The sequence below is a fragment of the Azolla caroliniana genome, unplaced genomic scaffold (genome assembly GCF_043228905.1).
Source record: "Azolla caroliniana isolate FFs.n. ecotype wild unplaced genomic scaffold, voAzoCaro1.0.p SCAF_6, whole genome shotgun sequence".
Classification (NCBI taxonomy): domain Eukaryota; kingdom Viridiplantae; phylum Streptophyta; class Polypodiopsida; order Salviniales; family Salviniaceae; genus Azolla; species Azolla caroliniana.
The window spans coordinates 1113631-1125638 of NW_028230441.1; the positions used below are offsets into that span (position 1 = coordinate 1113631).

At 39.7% G+C, this 12008-nt stretch overlaps 1 protein-coding gene across 1 annotated transcript; it reads right to left on the bottom strand.

Annotated features, from left to right (window-relative positions):
- Positions 1 to 950: 950 nt before the first annotated feature.
- Positions 951 to 8486, bottom strand: LOC147862429 (pentatricopeptide repeat-containing protein At4g18520, chloroplastic-like). The gene is made up of 6 exons (XM_087321100.1): positions 8387 to 8486; positions 1967 to 2106; positions 1853 to 1915; positions 1469 to 1681; positions 1157 to 1382; positions 951 to 1072 (listed from the first exon to the last, which is right to left on the bottom strand). The coding sequence occupies exons 1-6, from the start codon at positions 8484 to 8486 to the stop codon at positions 951 to 953; spliced, it is 864 nt and encodes a 287-aa protein (XP_087177226.1).
- Positions 8487 to 12008: the final 3522 nt, after the last annotated feature.

The following is a 12008-nucleotide window of genomic DNA, read 5'->3' on the forward strand; positions in this document are numbered from 1 at the left end:
AATAAAGAAATACCCAAAGGTGTTTAGAGTTTCCTTTCATTTCCAAGTTGCATCACAAAACATTGTTAATATGAACAAAATCGGGTAGGAAGTATGTGCATGAAAATCATATTCACATTTTAACACAAACTTCAATATCTGGTTACAAAAGTAGAATTATGGGTATGAAATCCTAAATTGTAAAATTTCAATGAACATTTGGTAGTTGCATGACCCTTCGAAAATGAAAACTTAAATTGTAAAACTTCAATGAACATTTGGTCATGGTGTGACCCTTAACTAATAAGTGTAACATCATACTCGAATGTAATAAATATGCAGCAAAAACTTGAATTCTATTTCTTATTTTGATGTTAGAACCATTAATTGCTGATATTCATTGCAACCTACCAGCTACGACCAAAAACTTCCACGACACATTAACAAATACAATCTTCAATTAAAGATGATTCCAAAATGTTCACACACATATTTAATCTACAAACCTATTGAAATATCACACAAAAATTACAATTGTAACTACCAAATTATAATTACACATTTTGTTTGATTGGATTGATAAAATTCAAGACCTTTCCATAACAAAGAAGATAATAAGAAAGGTAGAATTGGTTGCAACTAAATTTCATGTTAATATTAGAGCACATTCAATCAATAATGAAGATGTAGTTAATGATATGCATGTACATGTTGCAAGGGCAAATGTTGTGCAAACAATCTAGATCTTCATATGCAAGGTGTAGATATATAATTACATGTTAGATGCATTAATTTTTTTTAAATAAAAAATATCCTCCATTCGTGTTAAAACTAAAGTGGCCAGAGACAATATACAAAATAGTCCACTATTACAATGAATATTGCATATCTTGTTACCTTTTTCTATATATCTTGAGCTACCACAAGACTTCAAGATGCATATGAAGGTGATAATGATTGGGGAAAGGCCCTCATTTTCCATTTGTTTGAGCAAGAACTAAGGCTTCATAAACTTGATTATGCTTAGTATATCCAACAATGAGCACATTCCAATAGACAATATTTCGATCAGGAAGCCCTTTTAGCACTTTCTCTGCTTTTGCAAGCATCCCACATTTGATATACATATCCACCAAGGTGGTAGCAAGTACAGTACCCCCCTCCATTAACTACATACTCATGATTCTCTCATGAATTTTCTCTCCTATGTGCATTGTTTCTGTGCTTCTACAAGCCTTCAATGTACAAATGAAGGTGACTGCATTTGGAGAAAGCCCCTCACTTTGCATATGTTCAAAACCGTATAACACTTCATAACATTGACCTTGTTGGCCATATATTGCAAGTAGTGCATTCCAAGAGATAACATTTTGGGTAGGGAGCTCTTTAAGAACTTCTTGTGCCTTAACAGGCACACCACATTTGGCATACATATCAATTAAACCAGTCCCCAATAAAACGTCTTTATCATGAAGCCCGTACAGACAACCTCATGATGAATTTGTTTGCCCTTTCCTAATGCTCCTATGTTGCTACACGCCTTCAAACTGCAAATGAATGTGCTAGTAACTAGGGCAATGCCATCATCCTGAATTAGTTTAAAACAGTCCAACACTTTGTGGCCTTGACCCTGTTTAGCATACCCACCAATAAGTGCATTCCAAGAGACTATATCTCGAATAGGAAGCTCTTGAAGCACTTTCTGATATTTTCAAACAATCTACATTTGGCTTACATATCCACTAAGGGATTTCCAAGCATAAAATCATTTTTCAGAAACCTTGAGATGAGAACCATATTATGCATTTGTTTACCCTTGTGTAGAGCTCATATGTTTCCACAAGCCTTAAAAATGCAAACAGAATGAGATCACATCAGGAGAAAGCCCCTCACTTTGCATACGTTTATAACACTTCAGTGCTTCAAGAACTTGCCCCTAATGGATATACCCTGAAATTAATGCAGACCAAGAGACTATTCCTCAGACAAGAAGCCCTTCAAGCACTTCTTGAGTCTTCTTGAGTACACCACATTCCACACACATGTCAATCAAAGCATTTCCAATCACTGCATTCTTCTCCAGCAGACCCTTATTTATAAATTTACTGTAGATTAGTTTTCCTTTTTCTATATCTCATGTGCTACCACAAACTCTCAAGATGCCAATAAGGGTTAGTATACTTGGAGAGAAGCCTTCGCTTTGCATAAGTTCTATAAAGAATCGGATGGATTCTGTGCAACGGAAGAACTGTGTCTGTGTGTGTGTGTGGAGAGAGAGGGTGAACTCCTGCCGAATTCCTTATTGTCGAAGGTATGCTGTGAAGGCATCGGAGAAGTACTCTTTGCCGTCATCCGATCGAAGGCATTGGACATGGCGACCAATTGCCTTTTCAACTTCGTTTTTGAACTTTTGGAAGTGTTTGAATACTTCACTCTTCTGCCACATGGGTAGATACAGGTGTTCCTAGAGAAGTCGTCGATGAAGGTCACGTAGTATCGGCACCCACCAAATGTTGTCGTTTGGGCTGGTCCCCATACATCTGAATGTATTACATCCAGGATCCCTATGCTTACATTCCTCTCCTTTGGGAACGGTTGTCGGTGCTGTTTGTCGAATTGGCAAGCTTCGCACACGCCGGTACTCTCCTTTTCGGTAAAAGTCGAAAGTCCGATGATGACTCCATTCAACTGCATTCCTTTGAGATTTTGGAGGTTAATGTGGCCAATTCTTTTGTGCCACAACTTTATGTCAGTGTCGGCCTTTTGGCCCTTGGCATACATTGCCGATTTCATCTCGCAAGAATCGAGGATGAACATTTGACCTTCTCTCCGACCACAAGCGATGAGTCGGCCTTATTTTTCGATGAAGCATTATCCATCGTTGAAGCAGACTTGCATGCCTTGTTAAACTATCTGGCCAACTGAGACCAGGTTCTTTGTTATTGTAGGAACATGTAGAACGTTCTTGATGTAGGTTTGGTTGCCTTCTTCCCCAAATGGGACATTGCCGACATATTGAATGGGGTGAATTATGGCATCCCCAGTTTCCACATAGTCGGATCATTTGGCCATTTCATCGTCGTCAATGCTAACATTGATCGACCCGAGGGCATCACACAACTCCTTGATCTTCAGGGTGTAGTTGCCGATTGACATGTCCCTCTGTTGTATACCGTTCAACTCTTGACGGAGTTGAAGCTTTCTTGTCATCGTGTTGGCTGCGATAATTTTCTTGAGGTTCCCCCATGCCTCCTTCAACGTTTTTTCCTGTTAGATGTAACCGAGCATGTGATCATGGATGCATGATGCAAGGTAATACAACACATGACTCGCCGCTTGCTCCCAACCTAGGTAGTCGACATGTTGTCATGAACACATGACTATTATGGCGTCACCCGGACTTGAACCTCGAACCTTGTAATCAATAATTGAAAACCTCAACCATTAAGATACTAGCTTATTGTCATATGAGAAGATAAAAGATAGACCATTCTAGAACATTATAGAAATCTCTAAGTTATTCTATAGGAACCTATCAATAAGGGCATACATGTATTCTCAAATCAATTCGAATCAAACTGTCAGAACCAAGAAGAAAAGATAGAGTGATGGAAGAAGGATATAAGAATATAGTTCTACCAATGCACCATCTCCTTTTCATCAAATTTCAGCCATCACATTGCAACAATTGCGCCAAGTGGGAGGCAAGGAGGACCTTTTCTTATTTGTAGTATCAATGACACCTTCTAGTGCCACTCAAGGGAATTCAGACATGCAAATTCCCAAAAAATATCAAGATTATGTTGATGTTTTCGACAAAGTCAAAGCTAGTGTTCTTCCAAAGCATCGATCGTACGACTATCCTATTGATCTCCAACCAGGAAAAGCGCCACCATGGGGTTCGATTTACAATTTATCACCCATTGAGCTTGAGGTGCTTCGAGAATACATCGAGGAAAATCTTGCACATGGGTTTATTTGACATTCAAAGTCTCCAACTGGTGCTCCTATCTTTTTTGTGAAGAAAAAGGACAACTCCCTTCGTTTGGTCGTGGACTATCGAGGCTTAAATAAAGTTACCATAAGGAATAGGTATGCTCTACCGCATTGGTGGGTTTTGTTGATCTAATGGGTGCATATAATCTTGTTCGAATTCGACCAGGAGATGAGTGGAAGGAGATGAGTGGAAAACTGCATTTCGTACTCGGTATGGTCATTTCGAGTATATAGTCATGCCTTTCGGGCTCACAAATGCACCCGCAATATTTCAACATATGGCAAATGACATTTTCCCGGATTTCTTGAATATCTTTCTCATCATGATTGCAAACAAGTCGAATTTTTGGGATACACTATTTCATCCAAGGTTATTTTCATGGATCCAACAAATTTAATCCAAACGATATTGGAATGGAAACCCCCATGCTCAGTTCGGGACGTCCAGTGTTTCCTCGGATTTGCGAACTTCTATCGCAAATTCATACGTAAAGCATTGTGTTGCCCCTCACCCAACTCACCAAATCAAGCTTTTTTTTGGAGTATCAAAGCGAACAAGGCTTTTATTCAGTTGAAAGAGGCATTCACATCAACAACTATCCTAGCGCATATTGATCCCAAAAAGCCATTTACTATTGAGGCAGATGCATCAGACTTCGCATTGGGGAGTATCCTATCGCAACCAGGCGAGGACGGGTAGACTCATCCAGTCGCGTTTCACTCGAGAAAATTTACTGTTTCGGAGATAAACTATGAGGTGCATAACAAGTAGTTACTAGATGTGGTCGACTCATTCGAGCAATGGCGTCATTTTCTAGAAGGATTGCCTCATCAGATTATCATTATAGTGATCGCAAAAATCTCACATATTTTCAAACAACTCGCAAAAATCTCACATATTTTTCGCCCTAGAAAACAACAAGGGAAAGCAGATGCGTTGTCTCGGCTTTCGTATCTAGATCTTCGACCTAGAGATGCGGCCTTTGACAATCAAAAGCAAATTCTCTCGGGCCATCAAAGCTACAGGCAACAACAATTTATGCCACACCACTTGATTCTACCCTTCTTGACACTATTTGGCAACAACTTCACTCTGATGATTTCGTTGAGGATGTCTTAGCCCACATTGGTTCAAGTCGTCCATCTTGCTCCACATTACAAGGGTCATATCAACATTATCAGGACTTGAAGTGGCAAGATGAATTACTCTTCTACAAGAATCTCCTTTACATCCCTGACGGATCACCCCGACTTCAAGTGTTAGAACATTGTCATGATGCCCCCATGGCCAGACATTTTGGTATTGCCAAGACCATTGAGCTGGTGAAACATTTGTTTTGGTGGCCTCACTTGCAAAAATTTGTCGAAAATTACGTTCGCACATGTGACACCTGTTGTCGTGCCAAAATACCCAGGCATCATCCTTATGTCTTACAACAACCATTACCACCTCCCAGCAAGCCTTGGCAGTCTATTTCTATGGATTTCATTATGGATCTGCCACCTTCCAAAGGCTTTGATAGTATTTTAATAGTAGTGGATCGGTTCACAAAGATGGCACATTTTTTACCGTGTGAAAAGACCATTAGTACTGAAGAAACTGCATATCTCATTATACGTGAGGTGTTTCGCCATCATGGTCTCCCAAATGATATTATTAGCAATCGAGGTCCTCAATTTATCTCACACTTTTGGAAGCACCTATGGGCAAGCCTCAAAATCTCCTACAAACTCTCTTCGGCTTATCATCCACAAACTGACGAACAAACAGAGCGCACAAATCCAACGCTCGAGCAGTGTCTTCGATGCTTCATCAGTTATCAACAAGATGATTGGAGTAATATTTTACATCTTGCCGAGTTTGCATACAATAACACGGTACACTCTTCTACCGAAGTTACACATCCTTTCTTTGCCTACACTGGCAACTACCCTCGATGGTGTATCCTGGATCTTCCTGAGGTGTCATGAAACCCTAGTGTGGCGCATCACCTCCACCGACTACAACAAATCCGGTTTGAGTTATCTTCACGTCTTCAAAAAGCGCAAGCACACCATAAGACTAATGTTGATCGGCATCATCTTAAGGTTGGTGACCGAGTATGGTTGCTTCGTCGTCACATCAAGACTACCCGCCCATGTGCTAAGCTTGATTATCAACACTTAGGTCCTTTTGTCATCACAACGTGGATTAATGATGCAACATTTTTTCTTAACCTTCTTGCACATATGCGGCGTCACCCAGTCTTTCATAGCTCTCTTTTGGAACCTTGCCGCACCTCTTTAATTCCTAATCGTGTCGTACCACCACCACCTTCTGTCCAACTGGTTGATGACCCTGAATACGTAGCTCTCTTTTGGAACCTTGCCGCACCTCTTTAATTCCTAATCGTGTTGTACCACCACCACCTTCTGTCCAACTGGTTGATGACCCTGAATACGTAGCTCTCTTTTGGAACCTTGCCGTACCTCTTTAATTCCTAATCGTGTCGTACCACCACCACCTTCTGTCCAACTGGTTGATGACCCTGAATACGTAGCTCTCTTTTGGAACCTTGCCGCACCTCTTTAATTCCTAATCGTGTCGTACCACCACCACCTTCTGTCCAACTGGTTGATGACCCTGAATACGTAGCTCTCTTTTGGAACCTTGCCGCACCTCTTTAATTCCTAATCGTGTCGTACCACCACCACCTTCTGTCCAACTGGTTGATGACCCTGAATACGAGGTACCTACTATCTCGATTCTAAGATTGTGCGCAATAAGCTTTATTATCTAGTTGATTGGTTTGGCTATGCTCTGAGTGATCGCACTTGGGAACCTGTCTATAACATTTGTAATGCTCAAGCTCTTATTGACGACTTCCATCGCCACTATCCAAACAAACCCAACCCTACAATGTTAACGAAGGAGGGATAGTGTCATGAACACATGACCATTATGGTGTCACCTGAACTTGAACCTCGAACCTTGTAATCCATAATTGAAAACCTCAACCATTAAGATAACTTATTGTCATATGAGAGGATTAAAACTACTTTTTGTATTACATTGATTATTGTAAAAACTCTAGATCATTCTAGAATGGACAGAACATTCTAGAACATTATAGAAATCTTTAAGCTATTCTATAGGAACCTATAAATAAGGGCATACATGTATTCTCAAATCAATTCGAATCAACACTAGTCTTTAGCTCTCATTACATATCTTGTATCCATTCTCTTTCTTTCTTTATCTTAATACACCCATTCTTCTCTTAGCATTTCGTTCCTTTCTTCTCGTGTTCTCTTATATCCTTCTTCCATCACTCTATCTTTTATTCTTGGTTCTGACACATGCGTTGGGTTAGGTTGATTTTCGTTGGTTGTTTCGGCATAACTCCAATAGCCTTGGCGGACAAGGTATTGGTGCATCTTGTAAGTTCCCAAGATGCAAAGTTGTTTCTATCGAGCTTCTCGGTAGGAAGAGTGCTTCCCATCTAAGTGTTCATTGTCGAACTTCTTCTTCTTCTTCTCTTTGATACGAATTGTATAGATTGTTGCTACAACAATCAATCGGTTCTTTCTGAACGCAGGATTGGGCACAACACACGCAAAGCCGATGGGCTTCGATCAAGCAACAACGCGCCCTGATACCATGTAGAGAATCAGATGGATTCTATGCAACAGAAGAACTCTGTGTGTGTGTGTGTGTGTGTGTGTGTGTGTGTGTGTGTGTGGAGAGAGAGAGAGAGAGAGAGAGAGAGAGAGAGAGAGAGAGAGAGAGAACTCACGATTACAAAAAATAGAAAATTGTATTAGCATGGAGACAAGAATGACCAACATTTACAAAGAGAAGGAGAAGGGTGCTTATGTAGTCACCTTCTCTCTAAGTTCTCTCACTAGTATCGCCTCTTGGGAAAGAGGTCATGTCTTCACTACTTAAGGAATGTGTATCTATGAGCATATATTTAGTCACATACCGCTAGAAAGTTCCAGAACTAGAAGGTTCTAGAGGGTTCTAGAATATTCTAATGCATGTACTTTAGCTCACAATATAAATACTTATAACCTCATTGGTCCCTCTCAAAGGATTCAACACTAGCCATTGATACATCAATTTAGTATTAAATCATTTCATGCCATATTGTCTCCTTCTTCATATTTGTCTTCATGCGCTCGAGATAATCCTAGCTTCCTAAGTTCATAGTTTCATCACTCACAACTTCTAGAGTACCTAGCCTCGTCACTTCTAGTTCCACATTTGTGCCCTTATCGGTCGTAGCCTTGTCACCCGTGCTTCGTCCTAGAGTCCATGGTTGGTGTGTCCTTGACAGGTTGAATCCCTTCCATTGGAGGCATCACATAATCATTGTCAATATCCTTTCTTTTAAAGACATTGTCTCCACCGTCCTCGCTTTAGAGTTACCATCGTCATTGTCCTTGCTTCCAAAGTTACCATCATCAGCATCCTTAGTTTTATAGTTTGACATCATTGTCACAATCTTCGTTGCTTCTAGAGTCACCATAGTCAAAGTCATTCCTTCTAGAGACGCTTCCTCATCATCATTGTCTTCACTGCCTCGTCTTTGACATCATCATTTTTTAGTCCCTCTTGTTGTCTTCTTCAACACTACTTCGCCAAACCTTCATCTTCGTCAATACTACTTTTCTTGGTTGATCATTCTTTTCATCATTGTCATTGTCATAATCTAGAAGTATCATTTTGCATCACAATTTTGGTGAGGATTGGTTTCGATCACTCACTTTCCTAGTTCCAATGGGGGTTACAACCGCTCACTTTCCTAGTGGGAATTACATCATTTCTCTCTTGCACTCCATTTTCTTTGACGAGGGTCGATTTTGATCGCTCACGTTTTAGTTCCAATGGGGGCCACAACCACTCACTCTCTTGGTGGGGATCGCGCCGGTTTCTCGCTAGCGCTATCGTTTGTGCCTTGTTTTGGGTCAACCTCGATTATTTACCCTCTCATGATAGAAGAATTCAAGTCAGCTGTCTCACATGCACTCCTTCACCTATTGGTGTTCCAATTCCTGGTGAGGACGACATGGTCGCTCTCGCCCGATCGTGTTCTAGTTCCTAGTGAGGGCCGCACATGGTTGCTCACGCTCGTTGGTGTCCTGTTCCTAGTGAGGATCGCACATGGTCACTCATGCCCGTTGGTGTTCGTGTTCCTAGTGAGGACTGCACATGTTTGCTCACGCTCATTTGTGTTAGTGTTCCCGGTGAGGACCGCACATGGTCGCTCACGCTTGTTGGTATTCTTGTTCCCGATGAGGACTTCTCATGGTCACTCATGCCAACGGTGTTTGAGTTCCCAATGAGGAACGCACATGGTCGCTCACACCTGTTGGTGTTCCCATCTCCGGTGAGGACAACACATGGTTGCTCACGCCCGTTAGTGCTCCGATTCCTAGTGAGGACTACACATGGTCGCTCATGTTCACTCATGTTCCTATTTTTGGTGAGGACTACTTATGGTTGCTCACTCATTAATCTACTCCAGTTTTCTCTTTCAGCTCACCCCTTCACCATGCTCTCCAAAAGGTGGTTGTAAAGGGGAGGATAAAGTTACGATATAGTGACATAAAATACATAGTTGGTGAGTATTGAACCTGCAACCTCACATCACATCAACAAGATGTCATGCTCAACCATCTTGATATGAACATGTATTTATATATGATATACTTGATCTAGAAATACAATCTAGACACATACCTCTAGAAATATCTAGAACTAGAAGTTTCTAGAGGGTTCTAGACTATTCTCCAAAATATTCTAATGTATGTACTTTAGCTCACAATAGAAATACTTGTGACCTCCTTGGTCTCTTTCAAGCTGTTGAGACTCGTGTGTAGAAGATAGAGTGAGAGCGAGAGCGAGAGCGAGAGCGAAAGAGAGAGGGTGTGCGTGTGTGTGTGCGTGAGAGAGAGAGTGGGAGAGAGAGTGTGTGTGAGAGAGTGAGAGAGATAAGACTTGAAATAGAAATGAGATTATATTATGATGAAACAAGATTACAATGAGTAGGCTAAGGGCTAAAGACTGGTGTTGAACCGAATGAGTTGAAACGAATGTATAGACAGTTATTTATAGGTCCTTATGGAGTAATCTAGAATGTTCTAGAATATTTTAGATTTTATGATAAGAAATATAATCATGAAATATTAAAGGATGTTCTAGAATAATCTAGAATGTTCTAGAATATTCTAATATCTTGTAATAATTAGAAACATAATTATTATAATCACACAACATATATGTTATTATAATGGTTAAGGGTTCAACACATAGACCAAGAAGTTGTGGGTTCGGTTCTTGATAACCAAAATGTTGTCTTCATGACAAAAGGGATTCAACACCAGTTATTGACACATCAATTTAGTATTATCATTTCATGCCATATTGTCGCCTTCTTCATATTTGTCTTCATGCTCTCCAGTTAATCCTAGCTTCCTAAGTTCATAGTCTCATCACTCACATATTCTAGAGTTCCTAACCTCATCACTTCCAATTTCACGTTCGTAGCTTTATCGATCAAAGCCTCGTCATTCGTGCTTTGTCCTAGTCTATGGTTGGTGTGTCCGTGACACTTGGATAGACATAAACAATGAGTACCTCAATTTTGCAATCGAGGTACATCATATCTAACTAGTTCTTTCCATAGATAACATTGAACCAATAGGGATAACGTTTGGTAGTTGATATGCATGGTCCTAGTTTTAGTAAACTACAACACCTCACTTTGTTTATCAATAGAGAAACTTGGTCATTTAGTTCTTTATCCTATTTTTACCAGAGAAACATAGGATGAGTGTTTCCTAGAAGCTTACAATCAATGAGTTACAAAGGCTTTGGGGAAATTTTGATATGGTGGATTTCTATAAACAAGGTAAGCAAATGCACATTGAAGTGCAAGCAATGCTAATGAGGATTGTGCATATTTTAGGAGCATAATTGTAACTGTAGTTGTGGGCTAATTCGTAAGGAATCGAGGGTGAGGATTGAGTTATCTCAATCCCACAATGGGAGATAACTTTAGAGTGTTTTACAGTTGGTTGCTTTTTTTATAAAAAAAGGTGTGAAACATACAAGGGCCCAAGCTTTGAGCTTATATTAAAAGCCTATCTACCTTCATGAGGGGGATCTCTTTTCTTTATTATTTTGACATAGTGGTAAAGCTCTAGCTTCAAACATGCGTGCCTCCTTCTTCAAACCCAAGGTGTGGTCCATATATGTACTTGGTGGTATGAGAGTGGGGACTTGGATCCGTCTCTCACCCTTGCTAAGAGGTGGTTGGATGATTGGCACCCTTTCTTCCTTATTTTCCTACTAAAATTTGCATAGCGTTAATATATTATGATAACATGGTTATCTAGAATTTGTTTTCCTCTACTTTGGAGTACATATATTTGTTTCCTCAACCATTGTCTTACATAAGACGGGTTGGGAAAAAAATATTTTGTATGTTGTAGTTGTTATGACCTTTTTTTTAAACTAATGGAAGGATATTTTATTTTGAAAAAAAAACACATGGTTATCTAGAATTGGGAGAATGTTATCACTTTTAGTGAGGAAAAAAATGCATTTCACACCTACTATAGTCATATGTTGTATAGTCACCAACCAATTAAAAAAGGTTGTGTATGATTCATTATTAGAATGACTTATTTATCCACCATCATCTTAATCATATGCATATTTTTAAGAACATTGTATGCCCACTATGGTCATATACTCTGGAAACATGAGAGAAGAAGTGTACATTCAAAGTATCACAATTTGATATAAGCCTCTACATTCTACCACATTTGAGTTTGCTTTCCACACTTTTTCAATTTGAACCAATTCCTACACACATTCCACATATTCATTGCAATGTTTATTGATAAAATTCTTGAACATCAGAAGTCACAACTCAGTTCCACACATAGGCCATAATTGACTTTGGAAAACAATAATAAAGTCTCTATACATGTGTGCGTATGTGTGGTTTAATTTTATTAATTGCATGCAAAAAATCCTACAC

Coding starts and splice junctions, on each gene's coding strand:
- LOC147862429 (XM_087321100.1), bottom strand. CDS start 8,486: ATGGTGACTCTAGAAGCAACGAAGATTGTGACAATGATGTCAAACTAT. Junction 1,682..1,852: donor GTGAGGGGCTTTCTCCTGAT/GTGATCTCATTC, acceptor TGAAAATATCAG/AAAGTGCTTCAAGAGCTTCC. Junction 1,383..1,468: donor GCAAACAAATTCATCATGAG/GTTGTCTGTACG, acceptor GTGCCTGTTAAG/GCACAAGAAGTTCTTAAAGA.